The sequence below is a fragment of the Hakea prostrata genome, chromosome 8, assembly GCF_041222555.1.
Source record: "Hakea prostrata isolate BN-2017 chromosome 8, UWA_Hpros_2, whole genome shotgun sequence".
Taxonomy (NCBI): Eukaryota; Viridiplantae; Streptophyta; class Magnoliopsida; order Proteales; family Proteaceae; genus Hakea; species Hakea prostrata.
The window spans coordinates 4,394,239-4,411,744 of record NC_142607.1 but is presented as its reverse complement, the minus strand read 5'-3'; the positions used below and the strand labels follow the sequence as shown (position 1 = coordinate 4,411,744).

The window sequence follows — 17,506 nt, the reverse complement described above, 5'->3', positions numbered from 1 at the left end:
ACCTTTAAAATCGAAATCGATTAGGAGTGACATGTGTAACATGTGTTTTTTTTTTTTAGTAGGAAAAAACATTTTATATGATACTTCTATTAGGTTGTTTATGTTATTTGATATATCATATAAAAAGGTTGTTTATTTATAAGGTATATTATATATATTTTTTAATTTAATCACAATTATTTGATATGACTTATAAATAAATTTCAACAATTTGATGTGATTGAGATATATGTGTTGGTAATTGTATTACAAATTCTACAAAACACAATAATGAAATTGCAATACAATTAAAAAATAAAATCCTTCGCCAATTTGGAGAATTTGATATTCGAAACTTGATATTCAAGGTCTTAATACCCCTCTCTGAAATTAGGACAATTACGTTGGATTTTACCTTTATTAGATTTGTTTAGTCTAGAAATAGTTTTGCTGACTATTTAGCTCAGGGAGCTAATCTTTTTAAACTCTTTAGACATTGGTGGGGTTTGCTACCTTTTCTTTGTTGTTTTCCCAAGCTTGTTCCTCTCCAAGCCTTTGTCTTTGGATGCTTTTAATTAATGAAATTTTCATGTTGTTGATAAAAAAATATATATATATTCGAAACTTGCCACGTATGAGTGAAGTTGAGTAAAGTGTTAGTCTTTAAGGCGGTTTGAATGCGATGAATTAATAGAAGAGGAGAGGGGAGAGCCTGCATGCATGTCTCTCTAGAGTCTTCTCTATTTATTTTCTCTTTGTGCCTCCCAACGTCACTCTAGCGAAAGATGAGCACTGGGAAGTGGGAATACTTTCAGTCAAGAGAACGCAGTAAAGGTTCACTCGAAACCATACAAATCCATCCACCAAGAGACATGCAATGCAAATTTGACGTTTTAATAAAGTTAATTCAACGGTCAACACATGACTGACGTTTGCCCTAGAAGGCTTGATGTTATTTGAGGAGTCTTCTACAGTCATCGTCTGATCGTCAGTCCTGTAATGTAGAGACATCACAGTTTCAATGGCGCATTCGCTTTTACCTGCTTCTTCATCTCACATCTATGGCCAGAGGATCCGTCGAAAAGGCAAACCATTTCCTCTTATGCTCTTTCGTTTCAATGGCATACTGAGCATTTTATTTTTCTTTTCTCTGATGTTTTGCTTTATTGTTGAATTTTTTTCTCCTCCTCTGTTTTTACTTTTATTGGGAATAAGTTATATGCAATTTGGTAGAAAGATATAGCCCTTTCAAGACTGATCAGAGTTCAAATTGTTCAAATCAGATTTGGGTAAAAATATTTTACTTGAAATTTCAGTTGTTATCAGACGTTATTGTATTTGTTATGTTGGGTACAAGTGTACAACCTGATAAAATGCCGTGATGTTAATTTTTGTTGTTGTTGCTGTTTGTATTAGTTCTGTTATTCTGTCTGAATACAATTTGATACTTGCCTATCATTTTTGCCCCAATCGCTTGGCTCAGGTGTTTATTTATTTATTTTTGTGGTTAAAGCTTGGGTGTTTTATTAATTAAAAGGGGTAAGAGGTTGTTTGGTTGGGTGTGAATGGATGTTTAATCTTTCCTGGGATCATCAGCATGAATGGTTGTGTAGCTATTTCTTGGCATGTCATTATCTTCTTCTGTAATGTATTTTTAATTTCATTATCGCATCATTTCATACCTATTCACACTAACCCTGTGTAAATGATATAATTCATTACTTATTCTCAATTTGATCCAAGATTGAATGCATTAAAATTTTATTTTATAAGTCAGAACTGCATTCTTGCTCTGAAAATTCAGATCTAGAAATAGGGAACTGATGCATCTTTCATTAAACTCAGATCCTGGATGAATGCCACCTTGATCAAATCATGATTAACCTAGGTCTGATATGTTTCCTGCACTATTAGTAAAGTAATAACATGAGTTTCAATACTAGGTTTGTTTCCAATTTTGGAGTGATTAGATTGTCAGCCGATTAAATTAGCAAGTGAAAATTTTCCTCTGGGGTTTTCAAACTTATTTATTTGGAGCTCTTGGCTATTATGCTTAGTTGTGTTTTGCTGTAAGTTTATGTCACTGTCACTCTACCTCAGGAATAATAAAAGCAGATCTGTTTGCTATGTTGCTACAGGTGGGGAGCCATGGATCTGCAGTTTCCCTACTAGGAGAAAGCCGATGAATTTGAAGTTTCCTTATGGCTCCAGAGTGAGTGCAAGAACAAATTCTGTGTCTGAAGCTAACGCAATAGACATCCCCCATCAGTGGTATAATCTTGCTGCAGACCTCCCTATCAAGCCTCCACCACCTTTACATCCAAAGACTCTCCAACCGATCCAACCTGAGGATTTATCTCCCCTGTTTCCAGATGCATTGATAATTCAAGAGGCTACTACTGATAGGTTCATCAACATCCCCGCAGAAGTTGTTGATGTTTACAGGCTTTGGCGCCCAACTCCACTGATCAGGTTCTTTTGCTGTAGCATCATGCATATGGTTTGGAAGTTTGAATTCTTTTATGATAATTGGAACCAACAACTTATATTTTACAGTGCAAAGCAGGGCCAAGAGATTGGAGAAACTTCTTAAGACACCTGCCAGGATCTACTACAAATATGAAGGCGGCAGCCCAGCTGGATCACATAAACCAAACTCAGCAGTCCCACAAGTATGGTATAATGCACAAGAAGGAATCAGGACCGTGGTGACAGAAACAGGTGCAGGTCAATGGGGGAGTGCATTAGCCTTTGCCTGCAGCTTATTTGACCTCAATTGTGAGGTAAAAGCAGCTATTTCATGGATATGAAATCTTTATGACCTATGATCTCATCTATTACTCAGTCTTCCTTGCCTATTTCCCGCAGATCTGGCAAGTTCGTGCTTCTTATGATCAGAAGCCATATCGTAAATTGATGATGCAAACATGGGGTGCCAAAGTGCACCCATCTCCATCTAGTGTAACTGAATTTGGGAGGAAAATCCTTCAAACTGATCCATCTAGTCCTGGTAGTCTAGGAATTGCTATTTCAGAAGCTGTAGAGGTTGCAGCTACAGATGCTGATATGAAGTACTGCCTGGGAAGTGTTCTAAATCATGTTTTGCTACACCAGACTGTTATTGGTGAGGAGTGTATACAGCAGATGGAGGCATTGGGTGAAACCCCTGACATCATCATTGGTTGTACTGGTGGAGGATCCAATTTTGGAGGGCTTTGTTTTCCATTTATCCGCGAGAAGCTCAATGGGAAAATCAATCCTATCATAAGAGCAGTAGAGCCTGCAGCATGCCCTTCTCTGACAAAAGGAGTGTATGCATATGATTATGGGGATACAGCTGGGATGACACCGCTGATGAAGATGCACACTCTTGGGCATGACTTCATTCCAGACCCCATTCATGCTGGTAAATATCACTTGGTTTAATCGAAGCCTCTCCAACTTCACCATTTCCCCTCCAAAGTGATTGTTAGAATTTTCTTTTCCCACTGTTTTCATTCTTTGATGTTGAGGATAAATTGTTTGTTTGCAGGGGGTCTGCGTTACCATGGTATGTCACCATTATTGTCACATGTGTTTGAATTGGGTCTTATTGAAGCATTAGCCATTCCTCAGACTGAATGCTTTCAAGGTAACTGATACTTTATTGACAAGGATCTTCTTAATGCCTCACCTTTTATGCTGAAAATTGGAGTGTCTCCACAAGATGTCTTACATCTTTTCTGCGCAGATTTCCTTAGTAAAATTATGTTTACTACAGAAATAAGTAAGCCATAGTATAGCCTAGAAACAATGTAGGTGTTGTCTGAGAAAAATTGATGTTAATTTTGACTTTCATCTTGATGTGATCACAGGTGCCATACAGTTTGCTCGGTCAGAAGGTCTGATTCCAGCACCAGAACCAACTCATGCAATAGCTGCCACTATCAGGGAAGCTCAACGTTGCAGGGAGGCTGGGGAAGAAAAAGTTATTCTCATGGCTATGTGTGGCCACGGGCATTTTGATTTGGCATCTTATGAAAAGTACTTGGAAGGAAGCTTGGTCGATTTATCATTCGATGATGAGAAGATAAAAGCATCTCTGTCTACAGTTCCTCAAGTTAGTTTCTAAACTGAATAGCATTAGTTGAATAAAGATGATGTTTAGGATAGATAGGAGAAGCACTAACTCTTTTATGTTGAAATTTTTAGTTAGTCGATTGGATCTACCCAAATGTTTCTGCATTTACCCTACTGTCTTCTTTCAGCCATAAATCATGCGCTCAATGCCCAAACAAGTTCAAAGCTAGTGATTTTTTTTTTCTGGGGGTAATTTTCATTTGGACTTGGTTTGATTTTTTGAAATAAAATGATATTTTGCATATCCTTCTTCTATGGTATTTGAAAAGGTCATTTAGGGACAAATCATCACCGTACATCCTTTAACTGTTAAGATAGCTCGATATATATAACAAAAATCAACGGCTGAGAATGAACATGAACATATGGGTTTAAGTGCAAATATTTTAATTTACTTGGACTTCTGATCTTTTAAATTTACTTCTCAGCCCCACATAGATGACTTTCATTCTGTGCCCTAAGTTTTCTCTCCCTTCTCTGCCCCTCTTATTCCAATTTTTTCTCCTTGAATCTAACGTCTTCTTGCATTCTTACCTCCTCTGCTTCTCTATAATTTCTGTTGTTCTTGGCTATAAGTCTTCAGAAAAGAAAAAATAAGGTAACTTTAAATCATTCAGTCCTAATTGTAAACAAGAAAAAGCCATATCAGAATATACGAATGACGAACGAGAGTCACTGCCTAAACTTGGTTGAAGGCGAAAATCCATTCTCTAATAGTCAGAAAGACGAGAGCTTCAAACCCAGAAAAAGGAAAACAAAAAGCAGTAGAGTTCCATTTTTCTCTGTTTACAGATGCCAAACGGTGTAGGATACTAGGATTTGCCTCTCTTATATGGGATTTTTATTCGCAGCAAACCGTCCAAATTTTGCCACGTATATAGAGAATAATCCGCCGGTGTAAAATCAATATATGTTGTAAATTTCAAAGATTTAATAGTTTATAAATTTACCAAACAAAATCTCCAACTCTAATCTCCTATTTCGCAAGCCCTAATTAGAAACTGACGATTCTCCGTATCTGAAGTTTATTGAATATACACAACGAAGAATCATATTTCAATCTAGATAGAAAGGCTCTCCTATGTCTGGGAACCTTTTAGTTTTACATCCAACAGATTCAATTATTTACAATTTCTTGAGTATAGAATCGCAACCAAAGGACCGGCCATTAGTGCTAGCGAGAGAATCTAGAGGGAAAAATAGACAAAAGTTTGATAGCGACAAGGGCTTAAGCAACCCACAGGCATGGGAGAACTGAGATAGGAAATTAGAGTCCGATAGATTTGGGGCTTTGTTTTGTGAATTTGTAAACGATTGAATTGTTAAATGTAAAACTAAAAGGTTGTAATTACAACATAATCCCAGCTATTTGATTTTACAGTGTCCAATTACTCAGACTCTCTGTATATGTGGCAAAATTTTCACCATTGGTCACATACTGCAGCTAGAGCAAATAAAATCCATTGTATGTTATGTCCAATCTTAAGCCTCTTTTTCTCTTAAAAAAAAAAAAAAAAAAGGAAGGGAGAAGAAAGAGGAAAAAAAAAACCCTCTTTTGGTACATTCCACTAGTTTATTGCCTAATTATTTTTTTTGTTACCTAATTTGCGGCAAATTCAAAACAAACCGGTGAGTCGGTGACAGCCCGAAGAGAGCGAAACAAACCAGATCAAAACCAAAAGGAGACCAAACAGCAACCTTAAGCGGTTCGTTTTCAATGAAAATAATGGGACTGAACCGAGTCAACCGACTGATCGACAAGACGACAACCCATTGGCCATTCGACAATGACTTATCGAAGAAGGGTATTTTTAGTACTTTCAACACCTCAAATGAAAATTCTTAAATTCTCGCACTCGAAAATCCAATCGCGAGGACGGAAACTGTGTTCATCTGATGAACGGATGACGTCACCAAGATCTTCCTGAGATCCATGTCGTTATCCGTCCGTCCACGTGGTTCAATTCAACGCCTACTACTTATGGAAACCCTGAAGTTGTGGTTGTTTCTATCCAATCCTCATTTGCCCACGTGTCCTTTCTTCGAGAACCTCCACTAATTCCTTTTCTATTTTTGCCCCTCACTCCTCCCAAGGTGACCCTACGTGTGCCCCATCCTTCATACCCAGGTTACGTGACATCTAGCACGTTCTTATTGGCCCTCCAAGTGGGCCCACTCGAGCCTCCCATTCGTCCGATCTTCACCAATCATGTGGTCCCCACTCAGACTTTACGAACACGTCTCGCTTTCGACCAATCAACTTGCTGCGCTGTACTAGACATTTCTCCCACACGTGTTTCCCTTCCACACGTGGCTGCTCCATAGCTGTTATAAGTATCGCCCTTGGCCGGTTCTGCATTTAGTGTGTGTGACTTCTCGATATAAACTAGCAGCGAGACGGAGGGAGAGAAGCAGTGCGCCGCCGTGGGTGGAAGCGGAAGAGATAAGGAAGTGAGAAGTAATGGACAGTAGAGGAGGTTGCTGCATCGCTCAATATGCCGGAAATCCATACGAAAAGTCGAAGGTTGACCGGATAATGCTGAGATATCGCCCGATCGCTCCTAAACCGGTTTCCGGCGGCGGTGTTACGGGCAGCTCTACGGCGGAGAACAACGAAAACTTTAAGGCTGGGAGAACTAAGAGAAGGTACGTGAGAGATAATAACAGAAGATGCAACCGTAGGAAAAAGGTGGTGTCTGAAGGGAATGATTCTGCCGTTGTAACGCTGCTGCCACTTCTGCCTGAGACGCCTGATCGGAAAGATATGCCGACGAGGATCTCGGCGCCGGATCTGGATCTGAAACAAGCTCCGATCTGGTTGGGGGAAGAGAGTGCGGTGACGGTGGTGGTGCCTCGGCCGGTGAGGCCGGTAGGGTCGTTTGTGACGGTGGAGAGAGTGACGGAGGCGTATGGGGATGGGGAAGGTTTGGGGAGTACGGATGAGGAGAGGAAGAGGAATCTGGAGAAGGACGCGTGTCCTGGTTTCATATCGAACGGTTTAAACATGGTGGAGTGGACAAATGAAGCGTACAAGAGAATGATCGGAGGTGAGGGCCAGCCAGAGATGGTGTGGCTGGTGACGAAGGAGCCGTTACCGTTAACTTATCCGGCGTTTGCATGTCCGGTGAGGTTACAGTATACGTGTCGCAAGGAGAAGCACTCGTTGACGGTGCCTTGTGACGTGTGGCGAATGGACGGAGGAGGGTTTGCATGGAGGTTGGACGTGAAGGCTGCACTTAGTTTGGGTCGATAAATCTAAATCTACTGTTGTGTTTTGGTGACGGCGAAACCCTAATATCTGCAGAGATCAAAAGAAGGCTAAAATCGAAGCACAACACCCATATGTGATATATCAACCTCAACCTCAACCTCTTTAACAAAACAAACTGTGAATAGTTTTTTCACCTACCTTTTGTGTTTCTTTACTAAGCTTGTCATCTTCTTTCTTTTATTTTTTGCTTCCTTCCCTCCATCTAAGTTCCCTTTGTTTTGTCTTTTGAGCTGATTTTGATGGTTTCAGAGTTTTTGATCTTCAAAAGTTGAATTATTGCAAGCTTGTATAGTATGTAAGATTGCTTATGCAATGAGTACTACTCTTGTTCAGCTTTCTTTCTTTCTCTTCTTGGCTTCCCTTGTTCTTGTTATGTGTGTGAGAAGAGAGTAAAGAAGCAGATCAGATGAAAGGATTTGCAGAGAGGAGTAGCTTTTGGGTTGGCTGGGGACTTCAGATAGAGAGAGAAAGAGAGAGAGAGAGAGAGAGAGGGACAAATGGGTGAGATATCAAAAACACAGCCAACTCTAGATCTACACCTGTCCCTTTGCATGCCCTTCCCTTCTTTCTCTCCATATGTGTTGCTCACTTGTCTCTCTCTTTGGTTTTATCTCCTCTCTTTAAGTTCCATCTGGTTGGTTGGCACGTGAATGCAGGTTTAGAGATGCATTGCAGTACCGACATACAGAGAGACATGTGTTAAGAGGAGTTTGAGAGTCTCAAGTGAATGTCCATGCAAGTTGCCACATGGCATTCAAAGACTTCATTAGCCATGTGGTGTTTTCCTATTGGTTGTACTGTTTTTTAAATTTTATCAACTCTGAAAACATTGTGTTCGGAGCTTCAGCTTTGTCTCCTCCTTTTTCCTTTTTAAATTAATTCAATAACTTTAAGCAGGAATGTAAATATGTACTGGTTAATTAATGGGATCAAATTGTCTTTAAATATATCCTACAAAAACATAGGACTCTATTAGCTTGCTTGCTTGCTCTACTGTCTACCAAGGTACACTATTCCCTATAGGTCTAATAATAATATACAGTTATACACCATGTGTTTGATAATGTAAAGCTCAAGTTTGGTGGGAGGTAGGACCTTATGAGTCTATCGTGCATTAATTTATCCAAACAATATATTAATGTTAGCCACGTGGCAAAATAATGTTCTTCAATTTTTTGAAAAAAATAAAATTTAAAAGATGATAACTTGGTTTAAGTGTCTTGTCCATACAATTTGGTCAATGGTAATTTTCTTGGGTTATTGTGGTCAATGGTATTTGAATGTTACAGATGTTTTAAAAATTATAAAGTATATATTGATAAATTAATATCTTAACTAATTCAATTTTCTTTACTATTTAATGACATTTTTTCATATATGGTGGTTTATGGACCACACAAGTACATAAAGTGTTATCTTTCTCTATGCTTTGATGTTTGATATGTACTTTCATTTTGGCTTACAAGGTATAGTACTTGTAAAGTAAGAATGAATGTTCTTTGACTATATGCAAATTATTATTTTTATTTATAAAAATAGGAATTGCAAACTATTTTCTTTATTTATGGAAATGGGAATTACGTTGATAATTTGTTCAAATGCCATAAAGAAGCTAAATCTTGACTTCATTTAGGGGTATTAATCTGTGTACATTCATTATAGAATGTAAAAATTGTGTATAGATTTTTTTTTCTTCTTCCTTTTTGGGTCTTTTTTATATTTTTAAATAAAGAAGAGAATATCTAACTTAGATTGTATGTTGTGTATTGACCTAACGTGGAAATTGTCATATTATTTTGTGACATAATAAATATTAAGTGCACCATATAGATGGTATACATTGGAATACCATATAAAAGCGTAAGTAAAGATTTCTTTGGGTTTTACACAACACTTGTTAAGCATTTACTCTCATCAAATTCAACTCCAACTACTGCTTCTGTTCTTTTCTCTTCTTTTCTGCTCTGTAGACCTGCTACACGTCGACATTCCTACTTCCTATTGATAATCTTACCTTGTCATCTCACCCTTCTTATCAAGAACACAACCTATATATTGGATTGAACGGCAGTTGTATACGTAACCTAATTCAAAGAAAAAACAAGGTTGGAGGAAATTTCAGTCTCCATCGTGCATCACTATTAGAGACAATGCGAGAGTGACAACTCTCCAATCTCTCCTCTGCAATAAGTCTATCTGAAAACCTCAATGTAACGGAAAGTCACTTCCGCACCATGACTCATGAAGTTTTGAGAATGACAAGTCTGAAACAACATTTTGAAGAGAGAGATGATTCTTTACCATATTGGAGTTACAACTCAAAAGTAGAAATCTATACATACAGCATTAATGATCATCAACACATCATTTTAGTATTTGGTTCCTTTCTTAGGAGGATACACAAGTTTTACATTTTAATGGCAGAGCTAATATGATAATATTGGATTAATGCTTCATGGTTGGTTGGTTTGTGACTGGAAAGGGTGTGTTTGTCGTTGGGCAAACACAGGATTCGTGAATTGGGTATCAACAAGCATATTATACCTTTTGAGTGGTCCAAACACCCTTGACACTCGGGCAGGTCAGCATCACCCAATCTATTCTATTCTATTTATTTATATATAATTTATATATATCTTTCGCTTTCTGGGTTGTCTCTTGAGAATTCAAAAATCTGATGCATGATATATCTGCCTCCACTAACCCTAGCTGCGACCACTTTTTCAAATCTGAAATTTCTTCATTGGAAGCACTGAAAAGCATCGAAAGCTAAGCCCCAAAATACCCGCAAAGTTGGATTCCTCGCTGCTCTTGGTACGCGCCAATAGCAACTCTCCACATACAATCCTCCCCACACCCCATGATTCCAACCTAAAATTATATCTATTCGCTTTCCTTGCCATCTGTCCCCCCTCCAGCAGCTTTTGAAAACGACATCACCCCTACTTATTATTCACTGTTGGATTATTTGACTTCTTCACAGCCCAAAAAAAAAAAAAAAAAAGAAAAGTGAGATTATTGGAGTTTGAGATCACCTTGTTTGCACTGAGTTAATGCGTAGAACTGTTCAGCGGACTGTTGGATTGAGATTTCGACTATTGATTTTCAACTGTTTAAATCAAGATTTCGATCGAAATCTCAATCCGACGACCGATGATCCTGCTGAACATGTCATGTGCAGAAGACATGCAAGGTCCTGCCTCTAATGCTTTCACACAACATAACTACGAAGAAATTCCATGTAGGGTCTCTCTTTAATCTATTTTGTTAGTATTCAAACGTGATTCATACTTCTGATGTGTAGTTACGAAGTATCAGGGAAGCGTATTGTTCTCCCATATTGAGTCTGGATCTTTCCATTAGAACAAAAGTCTCAACTCCTTTTGTATCTCTCTACCATACGTTACGAGTGGGCCACTCAAATCTTATATTTGGTTCATTTTGTTAGTACCCATATATGGGTTTCACCTTTAATATGTAGTACAGACGTGTGAGAAAAACATAAACCTCAATCCTGATAGATAGCGAATCCAAATTCAATATTACACCTCGTCTGCATTGCTACGCTATGAGGTAATTCCTTAAAAATTGGTTATACTAACTTAAGATATATGAAAAGTGCCGAAAGCTTTTGCACAAGTTGAGTCTTGATTGGGAAGACGGTATATATATATATAGATTTCATCGTATTAAAGGTGGTTCATACTTCTGATGTGCAGTTACGAAGTACCAGGGAAGCATATTCTCCTCCCATATTGAGTCTGAACCCCTCTCATATCTCTCTACCAAACATTACAAGTGGGGTCCACTCGAGTTCAATCTTTGGTGTCGGTATCCATAAATGGATTTGATCCTTAATGTACAGTACAAAAGTATGAGAAAAACATAAACCTCAATCCTGAGAGATAGAGAATCTAGATTTAAGATTAGTCTTCGACTGCATTGCTACGCAATAAAATAATTCTTTAAAAATCGTTGCTACTAATTTAAGATATATGACAAAGTGCCGAAAGCTTCTGCACAAGTTGAGTCCTGATTGGAAAGACAGTCTATTTATAGATTTCATCATCATACAAATAATAATTATTTATATTTTTCATGTACCATCACGTATATTAAATATATTTTAATTAATAAATTAATAATGCATAGGTATTATTTTACCCGACATACCACATGATAAAGTTTCTAAAGATGGACCAAAAATTAAAAATATAATTTTTAATATATCGAGTCACACCAACCAATGGGGTATGCTTTTTTGTTTGGCTCTAATAAAAGGACATTGCTGCCTACTTTGCCTACTTTCTAACTTGTAATATTAATTTATTCAGTTTCAAAAACAATTTCAACCAGTAGATTTTGCTAGAGTCACATGCTTCACTCAATAATAAATAGAAATAAATAGAAAGAACCAAATTTTTTTTTTTTTTTGAGAAATTGGGGTGACTAGTCAAAGAGTAGGTGCTCAGTGTCTTCTACAGAAATGTCTTCTCTACTATTTCTATATATTTGTTGTTTCTGCTCCCAATAGTAGTCTCTTCTTTTCACAAATTGGTTAATTAAGGAAATATGTTTGGTTGCGTTGCTTCTAGTAAATGGTTTCTTCTTTCCTTTAATGGTATAGGACTTAGGGTATGGAGAGAAAGATTACATGCAAAACCTGCAACTACAACAACATAGAATATTAATTTTTTTAAAAATAGTATTAAATATTCGAATATCAGAGTTTAAATTTTATATCCCGATGAGTTGAATTTTGTACTGTATTCACACTTCTTTATATACCATACATTAAGAAATGGCCCATGGGAAATTCACTGGAAGTTTCAACTTTAATTTACTTAGTAAATTACATGGCACCTGCTATAAAGTAAGTAAAACTTTTGACCACCCGCTATTACTTCTAAATTATATGGCATTCACACTCAAAATTACTAGTTACCTAAAGTTATATTTCCAGTTAAATGGACTTGTAAAATTATCAAAATACCCTTACTTATAATTTAAGCATTTAAAATTTAATTTTCAAATTATTTAAATACCTTTAGTTAGGTATCCCTTCACCATTCCTTCACCCATCTTCTTCTTATGCTGAAAACTCCTCTCCACCACCAACGACCAGACACCACCGGCAACCACAGCCCACCCCCATTTTTTTCTTCTCTCTAACATCTCTCTCCTTGTCAATAGCTCCAACAACAATAATTAGGAACATCCATCTCTCTCTCTGTCAAAGCCGATTCAAAGTGAATTAGGAACAATGGAACAATGGGGATGTGGTGCTTAGAATAAGAAGGAAGTAACAAGCGGGTTTTGCGGCGAAGAGTCCCATTGAAGATGCGGTGGTCTTGCCACTGGCACTAGGAGTAGGTGCGGGAGCGACAAGGTTAGATGCAACACCGTCGACACTGTTGCCTATGGGACCAACGGCTGCGGGGGTGTTGGCGGAGCCTTCATTGGGAGACAGTGCACCTTCATGGGATGGGTATGTAATTTATGATAGGAGTTTTCGGCATAGGATGAAGATGGGTGAACAAATGGGTATTTAGATAATTTAAAAATCAAAATTTAAATACTTTAAATACAAGTAATGATATTTTGTTCATTTTACTGAAAATATAATTGTGGGTAATTTATAATTTTGACATCTGTGGGACTACTAATTACGTGGACTATAACATAGTAGCTTTGCTAAATGCATCATTAAGCATTGTTATACTTATGATTACCCCATTTGCATTCTTAATTAATTAAATAACATACTTTTAAATTTTATCAAAAAATGGTCTAAAGAAATACAAAGCTAAAGCACGAAGGTGATAACTATTGCAACATACTATTCTATTTTTTTTTATATTTTTTATTGAACATTTCTTAAAAACCCTTATGAATGAATTTAAAAAAGAAAGAAAAAAAGTAATTCTAATTCATTGTTAATATGGATAAATTAATGATCAAATACAAAAGCTTACAGAGGTGACAGATGAAAAAGAAAAGGGAATCTCCAAGATTAATTTAGAGAAGAAACCAACAAAGAGGAAAGTTAATGAAAGTAATGATGAAGTACGAACACCTGAAGAAATGGACATAGGAAGGTGTTCTTGATTATATTAATCGCACCACTCTTTAAGCTTCATGTGTTCATGGCTTTTTATCTGAAAAATAGTTACTTTCTTTCTTTTCTGAATCATAAGCTTCAGATATGGCTTTCTTTATAATTTTTTTGGGTAATAAGCTTTCAATCCAAATGTGGTTTAATTTCTTATTTCTTTGCACATTCATGGTGTCCATTGCTTCCAGTTGGACAGCACTGAGCCACTGAGCATTCATTAGAATTAAAAACCCACTCTGAAAAAAAGAAAAAACCTTTTGGAAAGCTTTAGGTTGAAGCGTTCCATCACATCTCTCCAATGTTATGTCATCATGAGTTCAATTTAACATAAGATCTTACAAAGATACTAAGCTTTCTTTAAATTAAACTAAACTAATCTTTATTGAAGAATATTTTTTTCTCCACAGGGTTATATTTAGTTAATCTGGAGAACAGTTTCTACTAGAAAAACAAAATCCATGAAAGATTTACATCATGGTAAGAAATTTACCATGCCATATCAATTTGAGTTAAAAAAAACAGATATATATTATTTGTATGGAACCTTGTATTTTAAAACAAATAAAAAACAACAAAATTTTGAGTATGAATATCTCACAAAAATATGAAAGATTTTTGCAAATTAGACGATATGCTGAAATTTTTTTGGTGAAAAAAATACAAAAAATGTATCACACAATATTTTTGGCCTCCTGACTAGGCATTCACGATCAAGTAAGTATTGTTGGCCCAACATGATCATGCCATGCTCCTCCATGGTGAACTTATTGCTTATAGTTTTTATGTTTTTGTTAAATGTGATTGTCACACCCCACCCGTCGGTCTCGGTTACCCGCCCGACAACCCGTGGGTGCGATCCGTCACAAGATCCAAGGTTTTAGTCTATCAACAATATTTAAGACAAATACAGATAATCATGAGCAAGAATATCCAATAACTAAATTAAATGAATTACAGAAGCCCAAAATGCTCCAATAACAAAGGAAAGAAAATAAAGAATAATGAACAAGTCAAAAATGAGGGCAGCGGAATAAAAGTGTTTAAATCAGTTTATTTCCAGTTTGTTTCTCTAAGTTAATGAACTTAGATTCCAGTTTAATGAGGTGAGAGTCCCCCACTCGTCCTCAAACTTCCATTCTTCTCCGAGGACCATCAACCGGTGCGATAAGCGCACTCCATGCAACCCGCAGAACTCCCGCACATGCTATTTCCATCTCCCAGGTTCTGCCACGTCTTCTTCAAACGGGATGGTTCCTTCATAGGGAACCAACCCATCTTCGGATACAATTCCCTCCTCTCGTATAAGCTAAAAACATACAAAGAATAAAGGAATGAGTTCTAAAGAACTCCAGTAAGAAACAATCATATATCTCATCCATCATCCAAAAATACCATGATACATCGAAGTAATATGAATGAATGCAAAAACATGAATGATGCTATGATTTCTAACTATGCAAGTCTCTAATAGCTGACATGCTTTAAGATAAACACCAGCCCTCCTCCGGGTAAGTCTCATCACTCCGATCCGGCAAGGACCGGTTACCTCCGTAGGGATCCGGGGAAAAAGGGAAAGTCCACACGGCTCACAAACCATGGTTAGGGGTTAAGTCCACACTCTCTCACCACGACCATTGGTAATGAGTACTTGGCGCATGTCCCGGGTTTCTAATCCAATGCAAGGTCATAATGGTTACATGTCTACATGAAGTCCGAGATACATCCCCTATGGCACCGACCAACTCGGTTCAGTATCCTTCGCAACCTAGGAGTAAGAATCCTCACGGACTGGCTACCTCTGTTGGACTCTACTCCATAACCCTATGGTCATCCACATATCATTGGGGCGGATGCTCTCATGATTCCTCCCGACACCCGGTCCGGTCCTTGGACATCCATGAGCCCAACCCTAACATATGCAACCCTACCATTTCATGACCAACGGTGGACCACCAAGTCACATCACTGTCATCACGGGTCACTCGGTTTCAATTCCCCTACCGAAAGGGTAGTAGCATGTGGGGTACCTAGCCATGCAATCTAGACTCATCCTAACAATGTCATCAATCAATCATGATAGTGCTGAAGTCATCAGCAGGCTTGTGTCCCATTCCACAGCCTCCTGATAACATCAGCTAAGATATCCCAAAAGGAATACCCCAACTATCATAATCATATACCAACTACCACCATCTCATAACAATCACAAACCACAAAGTAAACATGAAATTAAAGTAACAGCAGTAGTATGACAGCATTATATATGAAACTACAGCAGTATATATTGGTACAGATTAAGAATAACAATTTGCTAAATCAACATGCTGAAGTATACATAATAGATAAGATAGACTGTCCTTACATTGCATATACTGAAACGTCCGTAAAATGGAATCCAGTAATTATTAGTAGACTTTTCTTACAAACAGTAGTCACCTAAACACAGGGTTATTAGAATATATAAGTTACATAAACCAAATTGAATCAAAACCGAAATCTATTTGGTCACTGTTTACCAGCCGGTCGCTTGTGCCGGTCGCTTAGGTTAAGCGACCGCCACTAGTGACCGCCCCAAAAACAGTGAGCTTCAATCCGAAACTCAGGCTTCTGATTACTCGATTTCAATCCGTTTTTCGAGTAATCTCATCCTAAGTCTCGAATTAAACACTCCCTAAGCCAAAAAGGTAAGAGAAAACAATCCCCTATCATCAGTGGATTATCCCTAACCCTCTCCTTTATTGAATTTTCCATCTCACAGAAGCAGGGTTCTGTTTATGGTTATTCCATCTCACGCAGATAAAAAAAAGGGTAAAGAATAACCAAGGGGGTAATCACAGTGACGAGGAAAAAGGATAAAATTAAACTAACGGAGATAAGAGAGTAGAGAACGAAGGGTTAGTTCAATACCTCACACCAGAAAGTCAGAGAAGAAGAGAACTGATCCTCCAAACCACTGTCAGTAATCCAGAGACTCTTTCGGATCTTCCCCGCAGCCGTCTTAACTCCCAAAAAGAAATAACGAATAAAATAATCGTTAATGAGACGGAGTTTACCTTTTATAGAAGTCTGGGGGCAAAATAGGGCAAAATCCCAGAAACAGACCGGGCGGTCGCTTGGGCCGGTCGCTTAGGTTAAGCGACCGCCACTAGTAACCGCCCCCATGTAATTTGCCATACAAGGGTGCTTTTACTAGGGGGTTGATACCCAAGGTCAACCTAGCCCTAAATAAGAGATGGGGGAGATCTTACCTTCATTCCGGACATCTCTGAACGACACATGACTTCCAGAATTTCCCACACCAGCCAAGGCAGGCTTTTCAGACATAGGATCCAGATCCATGGGTCCTGGGTATGGATCATGGGCTTCAATCCGGATACTCCACAAGTTCACCCGACTAGACCTTCGGGTTCTCGGACCTGGAATACGGATCTCGGGTTAGAAATACGGGGGGTATTACAGTGATTATCTAAATAATATGTTTGTACCCCTCCTCCACAAAAAAATAAAAAATAATAATAAATGACATTTTTTAGAAAAAAATGTAATTATCTAGTCGGAGAACAAAAAATAAAATTTCTCTAATAATATCACAAGTTGAGATGGCCGAGTTGGTCTAAGGCGCCAGATTAAGGTTCTGATAAGAAAATGACGCTTATGTTGAGAGATTAAGGTTCTCAACTTTTATGTTTTTAGGGTTTGGAATATGTTTTGATGTAAACAAGAAAATGACGCTTATGTTGAGAGATTATGTTTCTCCGGCTTTTCAATAGAGGTGTTCTTCTTTTTCATGATAAGAAAAATCGGTGTTTTTCAAAGTGGGCTTGAATTATGCCAAAGCTTTGATTCGTTCCAAAAATGGAAAAAGAACATGATAAATAGATTGAAACACAAATATGTTTTGATGTAAACAAGAAAATGACGCTTATGTTGAGAGATTATGTTTCTCCGGCTTTTCAATAGAGGTGTTCTTCTTTTTCATGATAAGAAAAATCGGTGTTTTTCAAAGTGGGCTTGAATTATGC

At 37.7% G+C, this 17,506-nt stretch overlaps 2 protein-coding genes across 2 annotated transcripts; both read left to right on the top strand.

The window, feature by feature from the left end:
- Positions 1–750: 750 nt before the first annotated feature.
- Positions 751–4,378, top strand: TSBTYPE2 (tryptophan synthase beta type 2). Its single transcript, XM_089165827.1, has 6 exons — positions 751–1,064; positions 2,118–2,451; positions 2,546–2,762; positions 2,848–3,385; positions 3,512–3,610; positions 3,834–4,378. Exons 1-6 carry the CDS (start codon positions 1,001–1,003, stop codon positions 4,088–4,090), a joined length of 1,509 nt encoding a protein of 502 aa, XP_089021953.1. The 5' UTR covers positions 751–1,000; the 3' UTR covers positions 4,091–4,378.
- A 2,098-nt stretch (positions 4,379–6,476) lies between these two features.
- Positions 6,477–8,257, top strand: LOC149006397 (uncharacterized). The gene has a single exon (XM_089166441.1). It carries the CDS (start codon positions 6,560–6,562, stop codon positions 7,349–7,351), a length of 792 nt encoding a protein of 263 aa, XP_089022567.1. The 5' UTR covers positions 6,477–6,559; the 3' UTR covers positions 7,352–8,257.
- The last annotated feature ends 9,249 nt before the right edge of the window (positions 8,258–17,506 follow it).

Excerpts from the sequence above, each read along its gene's own strand:
- TSBTYPE2 (XM_089165827.1), top strand. The coding sequence starts at position 1,001 with ATGGCGCATTCGCTTTTACCTGCTTCTTCATCTCACATCTATGGCCAG. Across the intron at positions 1,065-2,117 it reads CCAGAGGATCCGTCGAAAAG|GTGGGGAGCCATGGATCTGC; the intron begins GCAAACCATTTC and ends ATGTTGCTACAG. Across the intron at positions 3,386-3,511 it reads TCCAGACCCCATTCATGCTG|GGGGTCTGCGTTACCATGGT; the intron begins GTAAATATCACT and ends GTTTGTTTGCAG.
- LOC149006397 (XM_089166441.1), top strand. The coding sequence starts at position 6,560 with ATGGACAGTAGAGGAGGTTGCTGCATCGCTCAATATGCCGGAAATCCA.